Here is a 24,163-nt window from a genome sequence, read left to right as displayed (position 1 = left end):
CGGATTCCCACCTGATGGCACCATGATTGGCCTTAAGCTCCATTTGTCTTTGACCAACACACCCATGGGGATGCATGAATGTACATGGATGTACATGGACTCCGCCAGCAGGTCGTCACGCGTTTTTGGCATAAATTATCCATAGCATATATGGCATGGCATGGCACGGCAGAGCAGGGCCAGCCAGCATGGCTCTATAAAAAAGCATCGCACTGGCTCAATCCCTTGCCAATCTATCGTGTCATGTCGGCAGCTGCTGTGTTTAATTTACGCTCCCCCACTAAAACACAGGTAAATCCCGTAAAGCGTTTCCACAATGCACAATACAACACCGCCGGACTGCATCCATATCCATACAAATGGCCAATGCACACAGGCGGACACGGATATGGCAATGCACGTGTATGGGTTAGCTCTTATGCTTCACATAGGGGCGGATATATATGCATCAAATATCAAAGCCATTATTTGTGTTTTGCTGCCACTGATGGCGGACGCTCTGTTGTTGCTATTTGTGCTGCCGCTGCTGTTGGTTGTTAGTTCTATTAAATAAGCGGACTGCGTAACTGGGTTAATTTATATATATCGCTTGTAGCTAAGCTGTTGATATATAATATTGGGTTCCAAATGGCCAGCTTGGATGGGATCGCAGCAAAACCGATTAAAGCTACGTGCATCTGGTTGGGCTCTTAAGTTTCCCACTGTGGCACAATTTATGTGTTCTAGGAGATTATTATTGCGGTCTTCAAAAACAGCTCACTTTCTCTACCCATAAAAAAAAGAACATTTGAAAAACTATCTCGGCCAAAGTTCAAAGCACAAAAGGGTCGAATGTCAAGTGCTGTAAAATTGCATTGCTGCCCTACCTTTTTGTATTCTTTTCCAACAAATATATCTCGCCTGTATAACTATATTTTCGTCTTTCTTTCCAGCCTGTTGTGCCCCTCCAAAGTGAGTGACTGACTATAAAGAAGCGCGGCCAAAAAAGAACTGTGTCTGTGTCTGACTGAAAAGTAGCTATAGACGAAGGACGAGCGAAGGACATCTTTTCAGCAACGAAGACGCTCTACCCTTGCCGGAAAAATAAGAAAACCTCATGCTTAGAAAAGAAAGTATTGGGAAAATAATGTATTAATTTTCTCTGGCCTCTAAAAAGATACAAGTTGGAATGCTAGAAAAAGTTCGAATCTATTAGGACGGCAAACCTAACGTTAAATTTAAGTCGCAAAGGAAGTAAAGTACCCTGGTAAATGTAAGCATAAATCGCATAAGTTGCACTGTAAATATCCCAATTTGCAATTAGATAAGCATATTTAGTTATTTTTCTAGCTTGTTGAAAGCTGAACCAAAGCCTTTTTAAGGGTACCAAGAATAAAATACTGAGCTTCAACAACGAGAGGGAAGAGCAGCACTACAATAAATGGGCCAATTTTCAGTACTGGCCATACAGACGGAGATGGAATAAGATAGGACCGGCTGGCAGGCAGACAGACAGACGGACAGACATGAAGACGGACATCTTGTCACATTTAGGGCCAGGGCACAGTCACAGTGCAAAGTCCACTTAGGAGCAACTGAAACGGGGGTGAAAAGCGCGACACAAATTGAAAACGAAATGCCCCAACTGATGCTAAAGAGTGAAATGCCTTGCTTATATTTATTTTGCTCTGTTATTTGTCCACCCTCGTTCTCTAAATATTTTGATAAATTCTTAAATGGCTTAAATTGCAGGGCAGTTGGCCCATTGCATTGCAGTGCAATGCAGGGCAGTGCAGAAGGACCATTCTGGTCTTCGAGCGACCTGCATGCGGAATGCAAGTAATTTTCCTGACTAAAAAAGGACGCCCCCGAGTCGACAGACCATTGGGTCCATTAATTTTATGCACATTGCCCTGCCAGTCACTCAGTCATCTGCAGCTTACTACCCGATTTGCTTCTCGCTTTTCACTCAAGAGCTCGGGCAATCAAATTAAAGCGTTCGACAATTCCGAATACTCTGTGCGGTTCACTGGGTTTTTAACCCACTCTGACTTGGATCCAAGGACTCGAGTTGCTCGACGGCTTGCCGATCCCGAAACTGCCACTGCCAACTGGAAGTGACAACGAAACTTCAGTTGCACTTTTCGTTTTGATTGCATTTAATTTGGGTTAAAGCCCGAGCAAATGAGCTTTCCAATTGAGCGCCAATCAAATTGCCGGTGTCGGCATTTCACTGTAAGAATATCGACGCTTCTTCCAATTACCGCATATCGTTGTTTCGTTGAGTTAAGAAAGAATCTGGATCGACTTTATTTTGGCATTTTGCCATGGATATTGCAATATTAATTTCATTCTTAAATTAATTTATTTTAATTGTATTCAATTACTAAAAAATCATTAAACAACCAATTTTTCACCATGTGTTATATGATAGAATACTCAGAAATACTCAGAATACAGAGAAGTCTTACAGCCCAAAGCATATGATTGTGATGAGGGTTCGAATGGGAATCTCTGGGGTATTAAATTAACAAGTTGCCAACAACAGAATGAGGCGCGAACACTTTGCCAAGATTTTGACCAAGACGGAAACGCAACTGGGACAACTCTCGGCTTCCGCCCGACCCTCCTCCTCCTTTGGTACTTCCTATGATGTGGCCTTCATTTGTGTCCTGTCGCCATCTCCGCCTCCTGTTGGTGTTGCTCTTCCACTTCCTGCTGCGTTTGCCAAGATTAGAGCCGCAACAGTCGCGACAAACAGGCACGAACTGAATACGCACAGACACACGCACACACAACTTGAACCTATTTCCGCTTCCGGTTGGCTTTCTGAATACAATTAACAGTTTGCTGGTAAAATGCCCTGCCAAAAGGATTGGCAGGGGGATTGGTGGGGCCTGCTCACAAAAGCCTTTGCATAAATTATGAGCAGGCCACCAGATAAACGCGATAAATTATCGGACAGACTGTGCGCCAAAGGGAACCGAAAATGCAATCTGCTGCATTTCCACATGCTTTCCTTGCCATTATCCTTTGTTTGAGTGTCAAGAAAAAGTACATGCACCCACTCCCACACCCCCACCCACACAGACCGTGTCAAAAGCACCCACACACACATGTTCTTTGTTTTGTCTTAAGTAGCCCGACTCGCGCTGTTGTTATCGTTGTTTTGGCTGTTTAGCCGACTTGCTTTTTATGGGCAGAACGCCTGACAGGAAGCGGAAGTTTCAACGCGCAGGCGGAAATTATTGTTTAGCTTTATTGTTTAGACTGCTTTAGAAATTTGTTTGCCGAATTATTTCTGTTCAGTCATCGCTTTTGCTAACGACGGCCGCTGCGTTCAGCAGTCCTAATTCGCTGGGCGTGTTTTATGCTCGCCAAATTTATGGATAGTCCGAAATGTCTGGTCCCTCGATGCGTGCGTATGTGTGTGTGTGTGTGCAAATAGAGGCACACACACACGCATGGAGCTTAGACAATGCTGAACCCATAAAATAACAGAAAACACAACCCAAACTCACATGCAGACAACAGCTTTGCATTCAAAATAGTTTTGGCTCGGCAAGCTTATGGGAAAATACAGAGATTTTTACGCATGTCCTGGCAGGCGAAAAACTTAAAGTTCTAATTCTCCACATCTGTACATAATGTTTATGTAACCCATTTATTTATGTTGCATTTAAATTACTTTTGCAAATATTTCCAAACTTAAGTGTGCAGACTAATTTGTTGTAAATATGTTCAAGTCCAAGCTTTTATACATTTGCAGAGAGTTTATTAATTTAAATTATTTAAATATTTAAAGCCTGACTTCGAGTACAACTGCCCTGTATAAAGTTTAAATATTCTCTCCAATTGGAATTTATGTATTTTTTTATGCGTAAAATGTAAATATAAATTAATTTTTAGAAAAATTACTTATTCACCCTCTGAAAAACAAAATTTTTTCCGCCCCGCCTCCCAATCGATTTATTCAAATTAGAATGGCCTCTGCAATTGCCGGCATAATTTAATTAATTTTAAGACCCTTAATAAATACAAAACTCATTTAATGATAAAAGTTATGTTTGGCATTAATAAAAGTCTGAAAGCTTTCAAGGTAATTAAACATTTGTCACGCCAACAAGGCCGCGGCGAGAAGACAAAACAAGTGCTCAAATAAAGTGGGAGGTAGTGCCCGAATATATACGTCTGTATGTTTATGCATGTATGCAAGAGGCATTCATAACATTTTTTAATGCATTTTAAAGGCACAGCTTTCCGGGCGACAGGTAATGCAAAGATTATGAGCGCAAACAAAGGCGCACGGAAAACAAACCGGAAAGCTTCGCGCTTTCCTTTGAGGCAGAGAGCCTATTAAAATAAATTACAGTGCATTTTTTTTCTGCTCTTCCTTCTGGACAAAAATTAACAGCAACAGGAGGCGGAGAAAAAACAAAGGCGGGGCTGGCCAAATGTGTGTGGTGGGCGGGGCAGGGTGGGCGGCCGAAGCAGAAGGACTACTCACTGAATAATTCATGAATGTCGCGGGCGCACGCGGAGTATAGTGTTATATTTAATAAGCTGCGGGAGGGGATCCTCTTTCGGTGGGGAGAATGGATGGAGGGTGGCACGGCAACTGGAATCAGACACAAAGGGCATGACTATCAAAAATTCAAAAGTCCTGCCGCCTCACAGAAAACAAGAGCGGCCAGCTCAAATTTGACAAATTTCGTTGCCTACTGTTTTGGGTCCTGTGTCCTTGGCCGATGCTTTAACTTAATCATTTAATAAAACTTTTATGCTGACGACGCCAACGCCGACATCGATGTCGCCTCCTTCACTTCAATTACTTTTGTTGCCATTTTTTCTCCTCCTTTTTTTTCTCTTCGTCCCTGGTGTCAGGCGAAGGACACTTATTAGCCCACCGCCGCCCTGTCCAGTGCTGGCTTTTTTATTTTGGCATCCTTGTCGCCCTTTTCGCCGTAGTCTTATATTTTAAAATTATGTCAATTTCTTTTGAGCATAAAGAGCGCGGATTTTCAGCGCATTGTCCCATGGAGCTTCTGGGTGTCCTGGGCGACAGGATGACAGGAATGGGAAGCGGTTATAGGGAGGGTTGCCTGTACCTCTCCCTGTGTCTGTCCCTGTGCCAGTGCTGGCTGCAAAGGGTCGAACGTTTAAGCTGATTGTGTGTTAATCGCGGTTAACTTGACGGCCGACGCCATAAAGAGGCCAAAGTTTAATTATAGCCTGTCGCTTTCTGAGTAAACTTTTGTCATAATTATTAAGTTCACAGAGCTGCGGCTTAAGAAAACAGCAAACTCAACCCCACGAAAGGCTAGGTCTAGTTTTAAATCGCTACATTTTTTTATTTACCAACAGAGATGGATATAAATTTAGTTGGCTTATATGAAAATAGGATTGTTTTTAATTTATCTGCCAATTTCTTTAAGTAATAAAAATGCTTTAATATGTACGTACTGTATAAATAATAGTTGTACAGGGCATTCACAGGTCTGTGTAACCTAAGACTCATTTTATATTTTAATTGTAATATATTTGTCATATTATAAATTCTAATTTTTCCACCAAAAATATTTATTATTAAGTCTTCAGAATCAGTTTTCAAATTCTGTTAAATATTCCTATATGAATCCACACATTTTTAAATAATTCAATTACTCTGCCCAAAAGTACACTTACAGCGATGCTCTTTTTTCTGCTGCCATCGTAAACTGTCTAGAAAATGTAAACGCTCAAAAATTCTCAGCATTGGAAGGAAATTCTACAAATCCTTGCCATATAAAATATGCAAATCCGACTCACTTAGCTTGCAAAATGTTTCCCCTATAGTAGTTTGCTCCATTTTCTCTGCGAGAATTCTTCCCCGGTGAGATGGCGAAGAAGACACACCTGAAAATAACTCAATGACTGCCACAAATTTGCCATTTTTATGCGACTCATAAATACTGCCAGCCATCAATGTGCCCGAGGGCTGAGCAAATGCTGTTTGTCCAAGGTTATGGAGGAAAATATGCTGTGGAAGGACGCCGATGCAGGTGAGCGCTGTTGTTGGGGAAATAAAAATAAAGCGAAGGAAAAGGCAGATCGCTTGTGCACATCACGCATACGCACCGTGGCACTTCGTGGACAAACATATGCAAAATCATCGACTCAGTATTTGCATACAAATGTCATACATATACGGCACTGCAGGAGTGTGTTTGTGTGGCAAGTATTTCTGTTGCAATTTCCGGCTACTATAACCGGAAGTGAAGCTGCTCAAAAATTCATGCAACCGTAAAAGGAGCAAAGTGCGCCAATAAGCAGATGGAGCAACCCACGTTCGACAGTCGGCATTTCGATGGTTGGCAAATGCCAAGTATTTTAGTATTTTTTGTTTCGTCTCCTTTTTGCAATATTTCTCGTCGGCAAAACACTCTTTGCATATTTCCTAGCGTCGTCGTTCTCCGCAATTTACATATAAAATATTTTGTGCGAATTACACACACATTCGAGCATCAAGTGCTGGCATCGCATAAATCGCATTTTATTGATTTATGGCAGAATTTTTAATAGTTTGGAAATGGTTGCCGATAAATAGATTCTATTTATGCATTATTGCATTTCTTGAATCATAAATTCAATGCCTCGCCATGTCTTGTGATATATGGGAGAGGGTAGGCACTGTTAAAAAATGTAACCAAGTGGGTATCTTCAAGACTATCCAATGGAAGTAGATAATCCCGTTTGTTCATCTTTATTGAAATTAACGAAATGTTTATTCGGCTTTATTTTATTCGAATGTAACCGAGATTTTTTCTTTTTTCTGTTGTTGGAATAAATCTCTCGTGTCCGCAGCCCTTTGCCAGTGAAATCAATTCACTTGTGAACAGAGGAGAGCGACAACCGACAGAAAGTGGAATGTTTGCCATAAGAATGGCTTCGGTCCAGGGAATATTTAAATGGCCCACAATTTTTTTTCAATTTGAGCCTCAAACAAATCAGAGAAACGGAAATAATTAAATTTTTGGCGCCGGGAAAAATACAATTTTTCGCACGGTTACCAGGGTAGTGCAGGGCAAGAAAAAAAAAAGAATCGAAAAATGCATCGAGTCCTGGAGGTTGCTCCTTTTGCCGCCAGGACGGATGCGTATGAAATGCAGCTGCTGTGTAAAATGATTTTTGCTCCCTCATTCATTAAAAAACAATTAAATGTGCGACACGCGAACTTAATTACACTTTTATGTGGCCAGCTCGGATGACAACAACCATGCTGCCAATGTCGGCTCCACCGAAGGATTCACCGCCCCAACAGCATGCTCATCTACCATTTGTGGTTTTTAGTGCGTGCCCGTCGTGGAAAACTCTTCAACTTGAATATTTTATGGCCTTGCAACGGACCACGGCCCATGGCTCGATGGGCGCGATGGACGCCATGGCTCCATGGGCAGGCATCAAACAATTTGTATAATCAACAATTAAAGTGCGGATCGGCTCGTGGCCGCGCATTAAGTGCGCATTTTCTGGACACCATTCTCCTTCCGCCTGGAGGGAGATTTTCCAATTTGTACTCGCAGCAAATTGCAAAGTTTTGTTTTGCGGTTGTTTCCATCTCGCCAGGACGAGCCAGGACAGACGAGCGGGAAAAACAGACAAGACAACGCATTTTCGCATTTTCGGACGGCTGTAAACTTCAATTGCGCGTTAAAAATCACCCCCCATCCCGCGTCGACGTTTTTCCAGTCTTAACCCATTAAAACATGCCCTGCGCGTCGGATCTTCTTGTTATTAATGGCATTAATTAAAATTTAAATTTGTTACAAACCCGTTTAACGCCGCTCCGTCTGGCACTTACGTAACATAAATTGCTTGAGATGCTGTCTGAGATTCCGGAATACTATAGTTTAGCATTCGCTTCATATTTTTGACATTTCACTAGGTCTTGTATGTATATCTGACAAATAATTTTTCGGCTATAGCGAAAATATGAAAACATTTGAAGCCTAAATTTCGCGCACCAAGCTTTGCATATTAAGCTCATAAATTGTGCCCAGCCAAAAGCATGGGGTTATTTCATGCTAAATATATACGTACATACAATCGTAGCAACACGCGCCGCCAGTAATCATGTCAGATGTCCATGGTGGGCATGGCTCAACATTTCAGGAGCCGAGAACTAAGCCCAACGGCTTTTGGTTTTTGTCAGCGCAAGAAATCCCAAAATTAAATAGAAAATAATTTGATTTATGCTTGTGTGAGGGCCGTTACGGCGTATATAGACCTTTGGCTGATTAGCCATTGTTATTTTTGAATATTTACGACCTAGGGAATGGGCAAATACCGAGAATTTTCGGTGGAATGAGTGCAATAACCTCTCATTAATCCAATTAGACATGGGACATCAAACATCACGTATACGCACTGTGTGCCGTTTTGGCACAGCATGATTTCTGCTGCTACTTCATTAGGCATGTATGCCCGCTTTCCGACAAACAAGACTTTTATTTATACATTTATTTATCGGACATTTATCATGAAATTACTGTAATAACTGGGCGTGCCAGGATTTATGTTGGAAAATTATTTCCAGTTATTTTTCACCGCCTCCCGGCCGACAGAGCTCACCATGCCGCCTTTCGCTTTCAATTATGTCCTGGACCCTTTGTCCTTCGCCTTCGGTATGGTTTTTCGATGATGGAATCACACAAACTGCGGTCATATCGCACGCACGCCTGGCTCGGCAACATTTAGCTAACTGATTTGTCGCCATTCATTGGAGTTGTCATTGTTGTTTTTGGGTTGCTTTTCGGTTCTCTTGGCATTTTTGATGATGACAAAGGAGGTTGTGGCTGGCGAATCTGCTGCTGGTAAGCTGGTTTTTCTTGTTAGCGTTCTGCCCACCGCCATGTGTGAGATTTCCTGCGCAACGATTTATGGGACAAAATATATAACAAAGTTTCTGCGTTTAAGCTTGTCGGCATTTCAAAGAAGAGTCTTGTAAAAATGTTGGACTTTTTCGGCGCATATGCATTGCTCTTCATAATAATACCAAAATTAAATAAGTATTTCTTTAAATAAAAAAAGGCTCCTTATTAATAAAAATGTTTGGTTTGCCTTAAATAAAAAACTTGTATATGTATATTAAAATTAAATAATTAAAATAAACATTTGGCGTTTGTGTACCCATATATTTTATAAAGGAATCCCATATAAAATGGCCTTATATAAACAAACCTTTCGTTCTGCACACGACACATAAATAAGTTTTGACTTCCACATGCATTATAAGTGTTATTTCATTATTTATACTCCTGAGTATGTTGTTAGTACCGCTGTTTTCCCCACCAAGCCATTAAAATGTGGAATAAAAACTCTGCATCCATCGAATAGGAAGTGGCATCGAGGAACCATTACCTGCCCCAATAAAAGCTGAGTGGGTCTGTCGCCATGTGACTACGGTAATAACGACGGCATAAAATTCGTAGAAAAGTAAAATCAAAGCGCAAAAACAGGAGAGTTTCGGTTGAGGGGGTTGAATTTGAAAACAAAAAGAGAACGTCGCGAAATTGACTTAATTCTCTATTGTTGTTTTGGTTTTTTACTCCACGGGGTTTTCTCGATTTTCCGGGGGTGGAGCAAACAGCTGATTCGATTGAAGAGAGAGAGAGAGAGAGAGCTTTGAATGGGTTCCACTTCCAGGGTCTTTCACTCTCTTCACGGAGAGAATAGAGCAGTACCTTTGGAGCTTAACCCACATTGCCGATGAGGTCTGAAGCCTGGCCATCAACGAAAGGAATCTTCAGTCGTTGGAATACACTCGTGCGTCGTGGACACAACTGAAAACGTTCTGGCGCCGGAAACTTGCACGTGGCAACGGTACTTGGTCCTTTAGTCCCGTTCTCTCATAGCCGCCGTGCGCGTGTGTTGGTGTGCGTTGGTGTGACGGATTGCGGCTGTATGAGAGTATCATCGCCAGCTGTAAATGTGAGCAATTGAAAATGTGTTTCAGGCAGAAGTTTTCCTTTTATCTATGCGAAATTAAGGCGAATCGACAAACACATCTACGCTTTGTGTGTGCGTGAAATGTAAATGTGTGCCAAGGCTTAAGAAATCGCTACAGAGACGCGTCATCATCTCCTTTGTCTGCTGCCTTGCGGCATTTCTCCATCCTTATTTATTTTACGCTTTTTCTCTTCTCTCGCACTTTTTGTTGTGCAGGGCAGGCGACCAAGAAAAACTGCTTGCAGAATCCAGAAAAAATATATGAAAATTTGATGGGAATATAAAGTTAGCCACGTCGCTCACATTCCACTTAACGGTCATTGACGCTCCCCTTTTTTTGGGGGGAAACACGTTACATGCCCCCTTTATTTCCATCGTCGCTGCACGACTTGCATGCAATTAGGCTCTTGTAAGTTTAATCGCCGTGGATGGAATAATTAAGCCAGGCATACGCCAACGACACCGTAACCCCTAAAAGTAGGCAAGCAAAAGTTTCAATCGTTGACAGTTCAAGTTGGAATAAGCTAAGGCCAGGGGCCCCCAGTTATTAGCTACTCTTGGCTGACAGTTCAGTCTGAAATATTCCTAACAATTGCTTGTTATATTGCGTTGCTCTATTATTCATAGTTATTCGTTGAGCATGTGATTGGATATTGCTCACACTCGAAAACATATGGTGTTCACGCTATATATTTAGCAATACAATTGTCTTGTATAATATATGTCTTCACTTGTAGCTTATTAATTTATCAATTCGAAGTGTTTTCATTTTTAGTAACTGCTTTTTTAGTTTTACTTTCCATTTTCTTGTAACTTGCATAACATAAAGTGTAGGTCAAATTGCTTTCGTCCTTCTATTGAAATTAAATATTTATATAACTTTATAACTTTTCTCTTTTTGTTTCATTGGTCAAAAACTTGACCGCTTAATTCTCTTACCAAAAATAATAAAAAATATGGTTCTTAAGCCTCGGCCAATTTTAAATTTTTTCATTAATTTGAATTTCCTATGAAAATAAAAATGTCCTTTCGCAGTCCTCAGTAAATACAAAAAAAATAAGTTGTGAATCCTTAATAATCTCGTGTGGATGGTAGCAAATTCTGTCGGAATGAAAAGCGTGGAATAACAACATAAAACAAAAAATAAAGCATTCTTATTTATTCGAAGCCCATCAAAAAAATATGAACGCATATACACGAAAGCGCCGGTTTAAAATCACCAGTAAAAATAAAAACAAAAATTAAATTAAACAAATAAAATGTAGCAACGAATCAATTTATAACAAAGGATCTATCGAAAAACGGAAAGCAACGACAACGAACAAAGGCAAATATAAATGCTGAATCCCGTAAAAAGTGAAAGCAATTGAAATTCGCTTCAAAACATGAAATGAAATATTTCTCGGTGCAGGATATATGAAAAATCAACAGAACGGTTTCCCAATAGTATATGTGTACCCATAAGTGAGTGCGTGTGCAATTGTGTGAACACCTACAAAGAAAATAAAAGCGGATACGTCAAATAGAGGAGAAAAAGGATACGCGAGCTTAAAGTTAAAGAAAAGCCAAGCAAACCGAAGTCGAGGATTATTTTCGCCAACAGTGGAAACAATAAACCTGCCAGCAGTCATAAGAGCAGCACCAATATACATGGATGCGTGTATATAGGTCTGTGACTTTCATGTGGTAAGTCGAGCAGAAGGAACAGCAGCTCTGCCATAAGCTTAAGATGTCAATTTCGCAAAGCTGGGATATGCCAAAAGTAAATAATCGTGTCCACTTGCCCTGGAAGATCATCGAATGATTTACCCATCACGGTGAAGACTCAGTCCCTACTCAGATCAATCACATTGTTTCCTAATTTACCCGGCGTCAACAAAAATAAAATCAATTCAATGAAGATAAATGAGTTCAAAGTAAAAACCGAGACGCCAAGCGTCTATATATAAATCCAGGACCTCATCCCCGCTCGGTTTCCACTTTCTTTCCGCACTGGCGATTGGCAACGGTAATAAGCGATTACGATGTCATGGATCTAAATCCATGTCGCTACAAGGACACCACAGTCACGTGCGTTGCGCAAAGGCAGCCGCAGAACCTCAATAAGTCGCAGGTGTTGCGTCTTGAAAGATTCTAGGAACTTGGATGCGGATACGGATAAGAATAGGGCCATCGACTGGCGACGACGTCGCACATTATAAGAGCTGGGTGGGGGCCATAATTTACCTCGCTGTCATAAAAAGTTTCAGCTTATTACTCATACGCCCCCGAGGCCGCAAGCTGATGAGCAAGAATATCATATTAATCATTTTGCCAATGATTGGGATGATTTCTCCTATGCTCCCCCCACTTTTATATCTGGCTTTATATCGATTTGGATACTTGGCAATGACAGACACGCACATGAAATTGCGCCTCAAACACCTGAGTTGCTATTTTTAGTTGGCCCAGCTGTTGGGCTCTCCCTTTCGCTACTTGGCCAAAAAAAGTGTGTTCGGTTTCCCGAAGAGTGCATAAATTAACGCAAATAATTATGCAGATTTTTCCCGTGCGCAAATAAACGCCGGCAGACGAAGAAAGACGAGCTTGTTTTGAACTTTTGAATATTTTAACGCTCCATAATTAGTCGACGGGCAGGAATCCACTTGAAATTTACCCCATTCTTTGCTATTTCAGACGTGAACATTTGCTAAACGAACTTTGAACATTTATTTTCGCGAACTTTGCCTTCACTTCATTTCAACGCAGAGGATAGCGAGTCTGAATTTAAATTAAATTAAAATTGTTATACTTTCAAGTTTTAAGAGTCTATACCAATAGCGAATGTTATTGAACTTTAATAGGAGAGGTAGTTTTTGTGATATCCATTTACCACATTTAGTCTACATTTTTAATTTATTGAAATTACTAGCTCATATTAGTTCAACACTTTAAAATGAATAAAATGGAATTTAATATAAATTCCTATATATTTATCAATTATTTAACGGGTTCTTGTTTTACTTTACCGCAGCTTTTTGTTTGTATTTACGAGCAAAATGTTATTTTGATCAAGGTTTGTAAATGTCTAATTGATATTTTCCAGTATTGATCCATGCATAATTTGCATTGGTGCTATTCAAAAAATCGGAATATGTGCCCACTAGACCAAAAGGATTGTGAACAGTACCAGTTAAAAATTTGATGTGCTATTCGCTTCTGATTTTAAGCATACATTTTGCGTGAATTAAACTTTACTTATAATTATTTCAAGTTAACTAAATAAATCGGTGTTTCACGAGGTTCAAACTTTTCACAAACACGCAAGCTAAACTAGACTTGGCCAGATTTGATTATAGCAATGGCAATTCTTCAGGCATACTTGCACCTTCTGATTTATTGGCCTTCATCTTCAAAGGTTCGATGTCAAACTCTGTGGCCAGTTCGTCCAGAACTGACAGAGTGCAGGGAGACATTGTGAGTCCTCCCTGTTCGTCGACCATCTTCATGTGTTGCAGCTCCTTGTCACCCGGTACCATCGGTGGTTTTCCCAACTTGCTGGGCATTGCTTGTCTCAACAGCCGGTGGAAATCGGCCAATCTGTCCTCGAAGGAGGGACAAAAACGCATCGGATCGATGGCCACATAAACTTGGCCCAGATTCGCCGGAGCATTTTCCGTACTATAGACGCCACGACGCTGGATTTGATTTGCATATCGAGCACCTGTCATCACGCCGCACAGAATATCCACTGCGGCAGCCAGGCCAAAACCCTTGTACTCCGGCTGTAAGGCTCGGATTCTTTGGGCCCTCAAGGCCTCCTCCGTTGATGTGGTCTCCTTGCCATTTCTATCCAAAGCCACTAATTTGGGCACTTCCTTTGACCAGCCATTGCAATAGGATAGCTCCAGTTCATCCACCGAACAGGCCGCCATACCAAAATCAGCCACAAATTGTTCATGGACACCGGAAGCGGCACAGGCAATTGGGTTTTCCCCCAGAATGGGTTCGATTCCACCAGCAGGCACCAGAGTTGGAGCAGCATTCGTCATGCACAGACCAATCATTCGCTGTTCCAGCGCTTGACAGGCATACCATGAGGCAAATCCAATGCAGTTCGAACTGCGAGCCGAAACCCAGCCGATGCCCACTTCCCGGGCCTTTTGCAGGGCCAGATCCATGCAAAAGTTGGCCACGACGGGTCCAGGTGCATTGTGGCCATCCACTAAGGCGATGGCTTTCTTTTCGGACACGATTCCCGGTGTGGCGTCACCAGCAACAGTGCAATTCAGTAGATCTGCCGCAATTGAGGGCAATCTATGGATGCCCATGGAACGCTGTCCCATATAATCCGCGGCTATCAATGCATCGGCCATCTCACTGGCCGCCTGTTTGGGCACCTGCATGGCTGAGAACACCTGGCTAACGAATCTCTGGGCCTCCAGGACATCAACCAGCCCGCTGGAATCCTTCGGCCGTTCCGCATCCTCAAATCCCCCTGCTTGCTTCTCCCCGCCACACATCAGCAGCACCCTCTTGATATTATGCCACATCTGATCGGATCCAGCTGGTGTATTTTGAGGGACCTCCGTATGGTCTATCCCAATACTGGACTTCTGGAGCCACTTACGCTCATTTTCAGTGGCTGCCGTGCTGTTTGGCGTTTGATTACTGTTGACAAGCTTTTCCGTGGACAACTTGAGCCGCACCTTTCGAAGGGAATCCAAAAAGTTGGCCACTACCCTCATTTTCTCAGCGTTTGCTAAACGAGTGTTATCTTATTTTCTAAGTATATGTTCCTGTAGAGTTTGTTGTATTTGTCTAAGGTATAATGAGTTCCGAACTATGTAAATTGTTAATTACATTTGCTTTTATAGAATTTAATTCTGCTCACAAGTTTGATTATTAATTTTGCTCGTATTAATTTATATATACAAAATGTACTTACATAATACTTACATATTAGTGGATATGCAAACAAAAAATGTACAGGAAACATTTTCAAACAAACCCCTTTGCATTCCATTGCTTCCCTACGGGTAGCTCTTGGTAACAGCTCACATTTCGCATATGAGATATACAAAAGATACATTTTTACAAATAAGTGTACATATCCAAATGAGCTACTTTCGCATTCACCACTCGCTGTGCGTACTTGAATTGTCAGCGCAGAAACAACGAAATATCAGGACACAAATAAGCAGGGTAAAGTCAAAAAGGGAAAACAAATGCGATGGATGTAAAAGCTTAAAAATGCACACAAATTGCACTGGCACAGTTAAGGATGTGTAAAGTAACCTTGAGCCAGCAAACACCAAGCAGATACATACATGTACGGATACAGATACATTTTAACGTTACCAGATGAAAATTCAGTGTTCACGGGATGTGGAAAATGTGACGGTGACCTTGTTTATTTATATGGCCGCCAACTGGATTCACATAAAAATAAAACAGCACTTTAATTTAACACTGTCTTCTTTTTTTTTTTTTTTGTATGTAGCTAATGGTTTAATATGGAATGTAAATATAGTTCGCTTGCATTTCATATTCATGATAATAAACGACCAATTAGTTTTCATGGCTATCGGTGAAAAAGATGATTGAATTAGTCAACAGTTGGGATCTGGATTTATTAACCAAACAAAAAGCTTTTTTAATATCTTTAGTTTACTTTTTATCAGGCTACCATATCTCCATTAATAAATAATGCATATTACCCTATTAATTGCTTATGACACGGAAATCACATGCATAAATGTCTACTTTGTGTTATTCACAATAAATACAGAAACGGTTTATTTAATCTGTAAAAATCGATTTGTTTACCGAACAATTCATTATTGAGTTTGGCACAGAAATAATGAAATACAAAGAAATCAGACAAGTCTATAGTAATTAAAATATAGAACTTGGCCCCTATGGTACCAGAATCAGAAATATTTAAATTGCAAACATTATTTTATGCAGATATAAGGATATAAGAACTAATAAAAGACAGAAATTAAATATTTCTCTTAATTATATATTACTTAAAAATAAACCAGATATGGGGAATAAGCCGAACAGTTATACTTTACTTACCGCTGACTTTGAATTTTCTAGATCACGATGAAATCCAGTCAGCTGTCAGCTAGTCTCGTCATCCCAGCCCTTCAGCACAGATAGTCTAGATGATCAGAAAGAAGTCGCGTCAATCCAGAGCCACATCGAAATAGGTGAAGACAGTTTAACAATAGCTCGCTCAGGTCGCACAACGTGAAGCTCCACTGTGACAGGATGGGGGAAAGTCAGCTGCTGCTGTTGCTGCGGCTCCTGCTGCTTCCTACAGTCCTCATTGGCTGGATGGACTGTGCCGGGGCCTCCACGGCGGACATCTACAAGGGCGCCCGCCTGGGCCACCGCATCGTCCAGACGCGCTATGGCCGACTTCATGGACTCATCCTGCCCCTGGACAGCTTTCGCTTCCTGCGATCCGTTGAGGTCTTCCTGGGCGTGCCATATGCAACGCCTCCCACCAAACAAAATCGGTAAGAGATTTGTTAAGCGTCTTTATGTAAAAGGGGCAGATTTAATTGCGTGTACTTTATAAATCTCAAGATCTTAATAAGACAAATAAAATTATAAGTACTCTTACTGAATTAAAATTCAAATAAATTCAGCATCATGGCTATATTTACCCATAAATCTTTTAAAAAAAGGCAATAATCTCAATTTCAATTTAAAAGTAGAATTATCTTTTATTGCTTAGGATGAGTGCTTTTATCCTCCATTTATTTCATATTTTAGCTGTACTATGCCTAAGGCCTTCATATTTTAAAAAGTTAAAATAAAGTACTCAATCTCTATTATCCAGGTTTAGTCCCACGAGAGCACCAGCGCCTTGGGACGGCATCCGGATATCGGATAAATACAGTCCCGTGTGTCCGCAGCGTTTGCCCAATATCCAAAATGAGACGGCGGCGCTGGAGAAGATGCCCAAGGGTCGCCTGGAGTACTTGAAGAGATTGCTGCCCTTTCTGGAAAACCAGTCCGAGGATTGCCTGTACCTAAATGTGTTCTCGCCGGTCAATGGTAAGTGCTGAATATTTACTTTAAGAATCTACAACTGCGCTGGAAAAATACCCACAAACATGGCCAGTCGCTATTGAAGCACAAAGAGCTGCACATAAATCTCATTTAAATTCAATTAATTAAGATTAATAGTACGCCACGTAATGCCAATAATTTCTACGCAAAAGAAAAGCCAGAGCTCACGTAACCACTGCGCAAACCTTATCGCAGGAGCCACCCCACTAAGCTCACAATCCCTGGACGAGCCGGATCCATGGGAATCGCTAATCTGAAGCGATTCCACCGCCGGAGTGCTGGCAAAATCCGCTTTGCACGCAATCGGAAACGTTTAATGGGTCATGAGCGCTCTCGGGCACTTGGCGGTGTGTTGAAAGGGAAAAACGCGCTATCACAAGTTTCAAAAAATACAACAAATAGAGAAAAAAAACTGGATTAATATATTTGTATCTTGATTGCAACACGGCTGACACAACGTTTTATTCATTCCTTTTTTTATATTTTTCCAGCCGGGGCCAATGAGAAGAAGTTGCCGGTGATTGTGTTCATACACGGCGAGTCCTTCGAGTGGAGCAGCGGAAATCCTTACGACGGCAGTGTCCTGGCGAGCTACGGGGAAGTTGTGGTGGTAACACTCAACTACCGACTAGGAATATTGGGTAATCAAAAGTTTATAAAAAAATATATAAGTTTCCTGTTAAGATTTACCTCTGAAATCCACATTTTAATTTCCCTTATAATGTGTAGGTTTTGGAAATATATTTAATACTCCTAATTATTTGTCAGGTTTCCTCAACGCCAATCCCAATCCACATGCCCATGCCAGAGTGGCCAACTATGGGCTGATGGACCAGATGGCCGCCCTTCATTGGATCCAGCAGAATATCCAAAAGTTTGGCGGAGATCCCAATTCGGTGACGTTGGCGGGTCATGGAACGGGTGCAGCCTGTATTAATTACCTGATGACCTCGCCTACGATGGTCCGTGGTCTCTTCCACCGGGCTATTCTCATGTCAGGATCGGCGTACTCATCGTGGGCCCTGGTCGAGGATCCAGTACTATTCGCCATCAAGCTGGCCAAGGAGGTGAACTGCACCATTCCCGATGACATCAATCGGCACCACGAGCAGATTGTCGATTGTCTGAGGGATGTGCCCCTGGAGGACCTCTACTTGGCCGACATTCAGGCTCCCAATTTTCTCACATCCTTCGGGCCATCGGTAAGTCATAAATCAATACAGCTTTCTTTTGCTACTAAAAAAGAACACAAGTTAATTAAATATTAATTGAAGATATTACTACTTCAAACTAATTTATTACGATAATTTAAATTCATAGTCAAGCCATTACGAAAAAACTAAAACCTAAAAGAAACGTAATGCCATTTGATGCAAAGAGTTAGTCCACTCAGGGCACTCATTTGAAGTCATTGATTTCGCTTTTTGTGGCACTTGCTCTCTTTGTTCGGTCCTCGCTTCAATGGACTTTATTACTTACTTACGCACCCCGCTCCTCGTCCTTGAAGGACCACTACTCCTGTCACTTACTAGCGATTCCTTTGCCCTCCTCGATTTCAATTTAGGTTGATGGCGTTGTCATACGACCCGGGCATTCCAATCTCGATATCGATGATTTAATGGCGCGCAACTCGAGGCGCTCGTCAGCGGACTCCGGCTTCCAGTCGTCCGCCGGAGGTGGTGGCGGACAAGGAGGCGGGGCCGGTGGCGGAGGAGGCGGTGGCTCCGGATCGGCGTTCGGCGGTGGATATTTCGGCGGCGGCGGGGCCGGAACGATGAACATGGGCGGTCACTATGACGTCCTGTTTGGCGTCGTTACGGGCGAATCGATTTGGCGCTTCAGTGCCCACGATATACAAAATGGATTCGAGGGCGAGAGACGCGATAAAATTATCCGTACCTACGTCCGCAACGCCTACAATTATCACCTCAACGAGATTTTCTATACGGTGAGTAAATTTCCTTATACTATTTAAATATAAATCTTTATTGGGAATGCCATGTCTGCGATGTGGCCATAAATTTTGTTCATCAGATTTTTCTTTTCCCTCCCATCGACGTTATATGTTCTTCTTGTCTGCCATCAGTTAAAGCTTAATTATTGCCTTTATCTGACCATTTGCTTTTTAACTTAAAAAGTTTGCGAGTGAAAACTTTATAGACAGTTGGCAGATGAAAGAAATATGGTGCGCTCCAGTGAATCATCTATTTTTCTTGCCATTTCTCTTCGCTTTGAATATTTTATATGCAAATTAAGCACTGACTAGACTTATGGCTGCTTATGCAAATTTAATCCAACTCAGCCATTTTATGCAACACATTTAAGATGCAAACATTTTGTTGTTTCTTCCAAAATTGTTCCCGTTTACTAATTTGATAAATTAACAAGGCTAAGAGGAACAGCGTCTATATTTAAAAGACTAAAGGGACGCCAAATGTAGCAATGACCCGTTTCGATTTAATACCTTGCAATTGACTTTGATTCTAATCCTTTAACACGATTAAAATACCCCTTTTGAGGTGGCACAAAAGTTCATATTTTCCCTTGGGTAATTGGCTGAAAGCAAACACTTCTAGAGCCAAAGCACAAATAGCAACAACGGCTGCAACTGAAAAAAAAAAGTTTTTAAAAGTTGGTACTCTGTTTAAGTGTGTGCGAGTGTAATTATAATTCCACGTTGCGTATGGGTAACATTCGCCACTCAAACAGATACACTTGCATGCATACATAAATACATCAGTCTCATGTTTCAGGGCATTTTCAACCTTTAAAAATTTTTTACATTTGCTACTTGGCTGTTGTGTGAGTGTGTGGGTGTATTTATTTTATGCTCTCTTGCTGGCTTTTTGTTTTTATTTTTGTTTTGTGCAAGCGAGCGAAATGGAAGGCAGTTAACACGCCATTGCTGCCAAAACATTAACACGCTTTATTTGGCAAATGTGCGCAAGGACATAGGCACACACACAGACACATACTGACGCGAATGCACATACACTAACGTACGGAGTGTACATACACGTATACAGACACACATGTACCTACTTAAAAGCGCACAAGCAGCACTTAACCCAAATCACAGCAAACAGCGGAGAAAGCAGAGAAAGCATCCAACGACAACCGTCACCAGTCGACGTCTGAAACTGGAACTGAATCCGCATCTGAATCTGAATCCGTAGCTATATTTGTATCTGTATCTGAACCTCAGGCTCGGCCACCGCTAGCCGCATTAACACACACACACATACGCACCGTGAATGGGGTGCAGATATATATATTTATTCACACGTATACATTTATCAAGAAGTCGTAAATTGCCGGGGCATATATCACGATTATACCGCTTAAGTCCGTATTTATTTTACTTCATTATACTTTTGTACAACCGCAGCGCAATCCCACTCTTTATACTTCATAAAGCTCAATTTATATAGGTCACAGTTCAGGCCCGACCGGCATCCGCAGTCGAGATCCAATCATGACTAATCAAATATTTTTTTTGATACTACAAAAAGTAAAAGACCCAAAACTGATTTCCGCTCTTCCAACGAAATCAATACTCTGCCCGAAAAATAAATGCTGAACCTGGTTATTCGAATAACGATGTAAATGTATTCCGCACACACAATTGTTAGAATCCGTTTCAGCTCCATATTTTTTTGTTGTTTTCTTCTTTATGATGGGTTTTCTAAATTATGCATGACATCGATTTTACAGATGCATTTTGCGGTCGTTTATTTTCCACACACACGCTGGGCAGAAATAATCATAGTGGTGGTAACAAGTCCCCCTCATGCTCGTTTTGCGGTGGCGAATGGCCACCGCAAACAAGGACTGCAAACAGTTGCAATCCGCTTGTAATCCAGCCAGGATTTGACTTGGCACACATGCAGCCAATGCAAATCTAAAATTCCCCTCGCCCTCATACACTCTGAAAAAAAAAGCAACAAAAACAGGAGCGGCATCTGAAAATTCGGTTAATCCAAAAAGGGCCAACAACACCTGACGTTGCTTCTAGAAATTGGGCAACACTTTAAAGCTTTAGATCAGACAAAAAAGTTGGTTACATTTATTGGCCATGAAAATATTCCCGTAAAGCGAATTATTTTTTCTGTCGCCTACGTAATTATTTAATCAAGTTAAACTGTTCTTTGATCTAAGTTTATCTTTAGGACAATTTATTAGACATCCCTTAGAATATATTCCCCTTGTTACTATTTACAACTTTAGATTTCTATTTTCCTAAGATGGTTTATGTTTTCAAGGCATTGCTCTATAAGATTAGTTAAGTGTTCCAGCTTTTGAATGCGAAATCTAAAATGTATATCCTTCTGCCCCGCAGATCGTCAACGAGTACACGGATTGGGATCGCACCTCGCAGCATCCGATCAATACCCGCGATACGGCTGTGGCCGCCCTATCCGATGCCCAGTTTGTGGCACCGATTGTGCGGGCTGGTGATATCCTGGCAGCCAATTCCCCACCGCCGGTCAGCTCATCCTCGCCCGCTGGGTCGGCGGGTGCAAATGCGGCTGCCTCGACCTCGGCGGGCTCCACTCAGCCATCCGGTCGGTGCTACTTTTACGTGTTCGATTACCAGACAAAGGACGGCGACTATCCCCAGAGGATGGGCACTGTGCACGGCGAGGACTTGCCCTACATTTTCGGCGCCCCACTGGTCGACGGCTTTAGTCACTTTCCGCAGAACTACACCAAATCGGAGACGGCTCTTTCCGAGGCGGTGATGATATTCTGGACCAACTTTGCTCGCACCGGGTAAGTTGAGGGAGCTTTGCACGCTGAAAGTGCTCCTGAGTAGTCTTAGGACACCGGCTGTCCGTCCGTTCGGCACTTTTAAGTCCCACTTAAACGTCTAACTTATGCACTGAGGGAAAAAAAAGTCACGCTGTCTACTTTCCATCATCGCATTAGTGTTGAAGTTTCTGGGGGGAAATATATGATTACCACCAAACAACACTCCCAGCAAAAGAAAGGGAAAAACTAAATATATTATTCTGGATTACTAAATGCATGCAATTTAAAAATGCTTATATGAATGAACTCCTTTTCCTTGAAAGCTACCATTGTTATGAAGAATGCATTATCTAATGTGCCTAACAATTTGATGACAGCGCATTTTCCACATTTTCTTTCTGTTTCCAGCAATCCCAATGAACACCACCGCCAGGACTCGTCGCTGCCGGTTTCAAAGGAGCGCAACCGCTTTCGCAGCATCACCTGGGAAAATTATGATCCGCTGCATCAGAAGTATTTGGAAATAGGTGAGTCAGAAGAAAGTTTCCCACTTTCCCCCACAACCGCCGCCAACCAGAGCACTTTCCATGTTTTTGTGTGAATGGTTCAAACAGAAATCTTTTTGTAAGCTTCTAACGAAATGGTTGTTCGTTTGTTTGTTTGCCTGTGGCAGAGGAAAACTATTTAAAAGTTTAATGCCTTTGAACGACTTTACTTGCATTTTCCTTTTCAATAAGGCGATATTTTTAAATGGAATTTCCGTTGCTTGTTAATATGCAAGTGGCTCAAGCTCAAAACCATTTCTTATAATTCGCTCACTCCAAGAACGCCATCAAAATGCTGTATGGCTACTTTGGCTTGCAGTAAAAAGAATTCATGGAATCCATGCCAAATAAAAGCTACAAATTCCCAAAAATACCAAGAATAACCTAAGCACACACAACCAGCTGCAAAAAAAAAAAAACAGGGAGAATCAAATTTAATTTGAATTTTAAAGAAGGCACTGCCCGAGCATGCTTTGCTTGCTTACAACAACAAATTGGAGGGGCGGCTTGGAGGGGTTTGCAAAAAAACGAGGGAGTTAACACACAAGTACTTGAAGGAAATGTAAGTGGAAAAAAGCATCACACCATCAGCCCCACCAAGAGGAGAACAGCGAAGCCACCTGGTAGATGAAGGGCAATCAAAACGCCCAGAGATTGTCGAAACATGACCTGAAGTGAGCGGTGAGGGGCTGAACTCCTGGGGGGAAGGCGAGAGGCTCCAAAGGGGCATAAAGCTTTATGTGTGCGTTAAAATGGCACCGTTGCCGTTCTCGTGTCAAACGTACGAAAATGTTATTAATTTCAAATTTTTCACACCTTTTGTGCGCGGACGCGACGGAAGCATGTTGAAAAATACAAAAAAGAGGGGACAAGCTATTTGCATAATGTCGCGATTATCAGATACCCTAAATTGTGCATAAATTCGCCTGCAAGCTTGTATTCAAATTGTTAAATATTTTACTCTATCCCTCAAATTATGAATTGATACCAGTACATTGTACTGAAAATTTATCTGTTCAGCTCATGCAAATGCAGATAAACTCGCAATATATATAAATTTTTAAAAAATGGCATAATATATTTTGGAGCTCTGCAAAAATCGGTATACCCACTCGACAAACAAATAAGCTAAAAAAGCTTTGACGAAGATAGCGACAGATTCGCGCGCTTAACGCTTTATAGAAATTACGCGCAGGTTATGGCAATGGATTTTCGCATTGTACACACGAGAATGGCGTTTTTATATTTTTAGTGGAGGTGAAATCCTGCCGACACGCACTTTACGCACATGTGAGCATTGAAGGACGATGCGAAACGTATCAAAAGATATGTCTGCGCTCATGTAGAGCGTTCGCCTCCTTCACTCTGCATTTTCCTCTTTTCGCCTGATTTTAATTGAAACGACACACAGCGACAGCTGACATTCTATACAGCATAGTAGCGCCCATCCTTCTACTTTACATAAGCAAGTTGAAAGGATTCCGCCGTGGAGTGGCGGACACAGTTTTCATTCGATACGCCAGGAAACTGAAATCGAAATCAAATAATGTTTGTTGGGGGAGCTGGCACAAAAGGATCTCCCGCACACAAGCGCAGCTGACACTCATATGTGCCCAAATACACTTGTACGCAAATATATTGCTCGAACTATAAGCATATCTTATGTAAAATCCGGCTTGTATGAAAGTACTGTTGCGAAAATTATGCATGCAATATTTATTGGGATATCGGATTTGCACTTCCGATTCACGATTGCAGGAAGGTCCTTCGCCCAGCCATCATATGTTCTTATAAATGCCCCCCGTTCGTTGGGATCGAAAGTTCAAAGGTGA

The 24,163-nt window shown here is 41.6% G+C and overlaps 2 protein-coding genes across 3 annotated transcripts in view; one reads left to right on the top strand and one right to left on the bottom strand.

Annotated features, from left to right (window-relative positions):
* The first annotated feature begins 9,793 nt into the window (after positions 1–9,793).
* LOC117144875 (neuroligin 4-like) overlaps positions 9,794–24,163 on the top strand; it is a 40,215-nt gene continuing 25,845 nt past the window's right edge. The window contains exons 1-9 of one of the 2 annotated variants that reach the window (XM_033310283.1): positions 9,794–9,948; positions 11,135–11,652; positions 16,051–16,475; positions 16,802–17,019; positions 17,526–17,675; positions 17,803–18,236; positions 18,599–18,982; positions 21,374–21,807; positions 22,195–22,313. In XM_033310283.1, the coding sequence (XP_033166174.1) occupies positions 16,225–16,475; positions 16,802–17,019; positions 17,526–17,675; positions 17,803–18,236; positions 18,599–18,982; positions 21,374–21,807; positions 22,195–22,313 (1,990 nt within the window). In that variant the 5' untranslated portion in view covers positions 9,794–9,948; positions 11,135–11,652; positions 16,051–16,224. Of the gene's footprint in view, positions 9,949–11,134; positions 11,653–16,050; positions 16,476–16,801; positions 17,020–17,525; positions 17,676–17,802; positions 18,237–18,598; positions 18,983–21,373; positions 21,808–22,194; positions 22,314–24,163 lie in introns of those variants that run through there. The other variant, XM_033310284.1, reaches the window with a different exon arrangement.
* LOC117144876 (uncharacterized oxidoreductase YjmC) lies at positions 12,946–14,762 on the bottom strand. The gene has a single exon (XM_033310286.1). The coding sequence runs from the start codon at positions 14,691–14,693 to the stop codon at positions 13,299–13,301; it is 1,395 nt and encodes a 464-aa protein (XP_033166177.1). The 5' UTR covers positions 14,694–14,762; the 3' UTR covers positions 12,946–13,298.

This window comes from Drosophila mauritiana, chromosome 3R, assembly GCF_004382145.1.
Source record: "Drosophila mauritiana strain mau12 chromosome 3R, ASM438214v1, whole genome shotgun sequence".
NCBI lineage: Eukaryota > Metazoa > Arthropoda > Insecta > Diptera > Drosophilidae > Drosophila > Drosophila mauritiana.
Note: the sequence above shows the minus strand (reverse complement) of the source record. Positions and strands in the feature narration are given on the sequence as shown.

Coding starts and splice junctions, on each gene's coding strand:
- LOC117144876 (XM_033310286.1), bottom strand. CDS start 14,693: ATGAGGGTAGTGGCCAACTTTTTGGATTCCCTTCGAAAGGTGCGGCTC.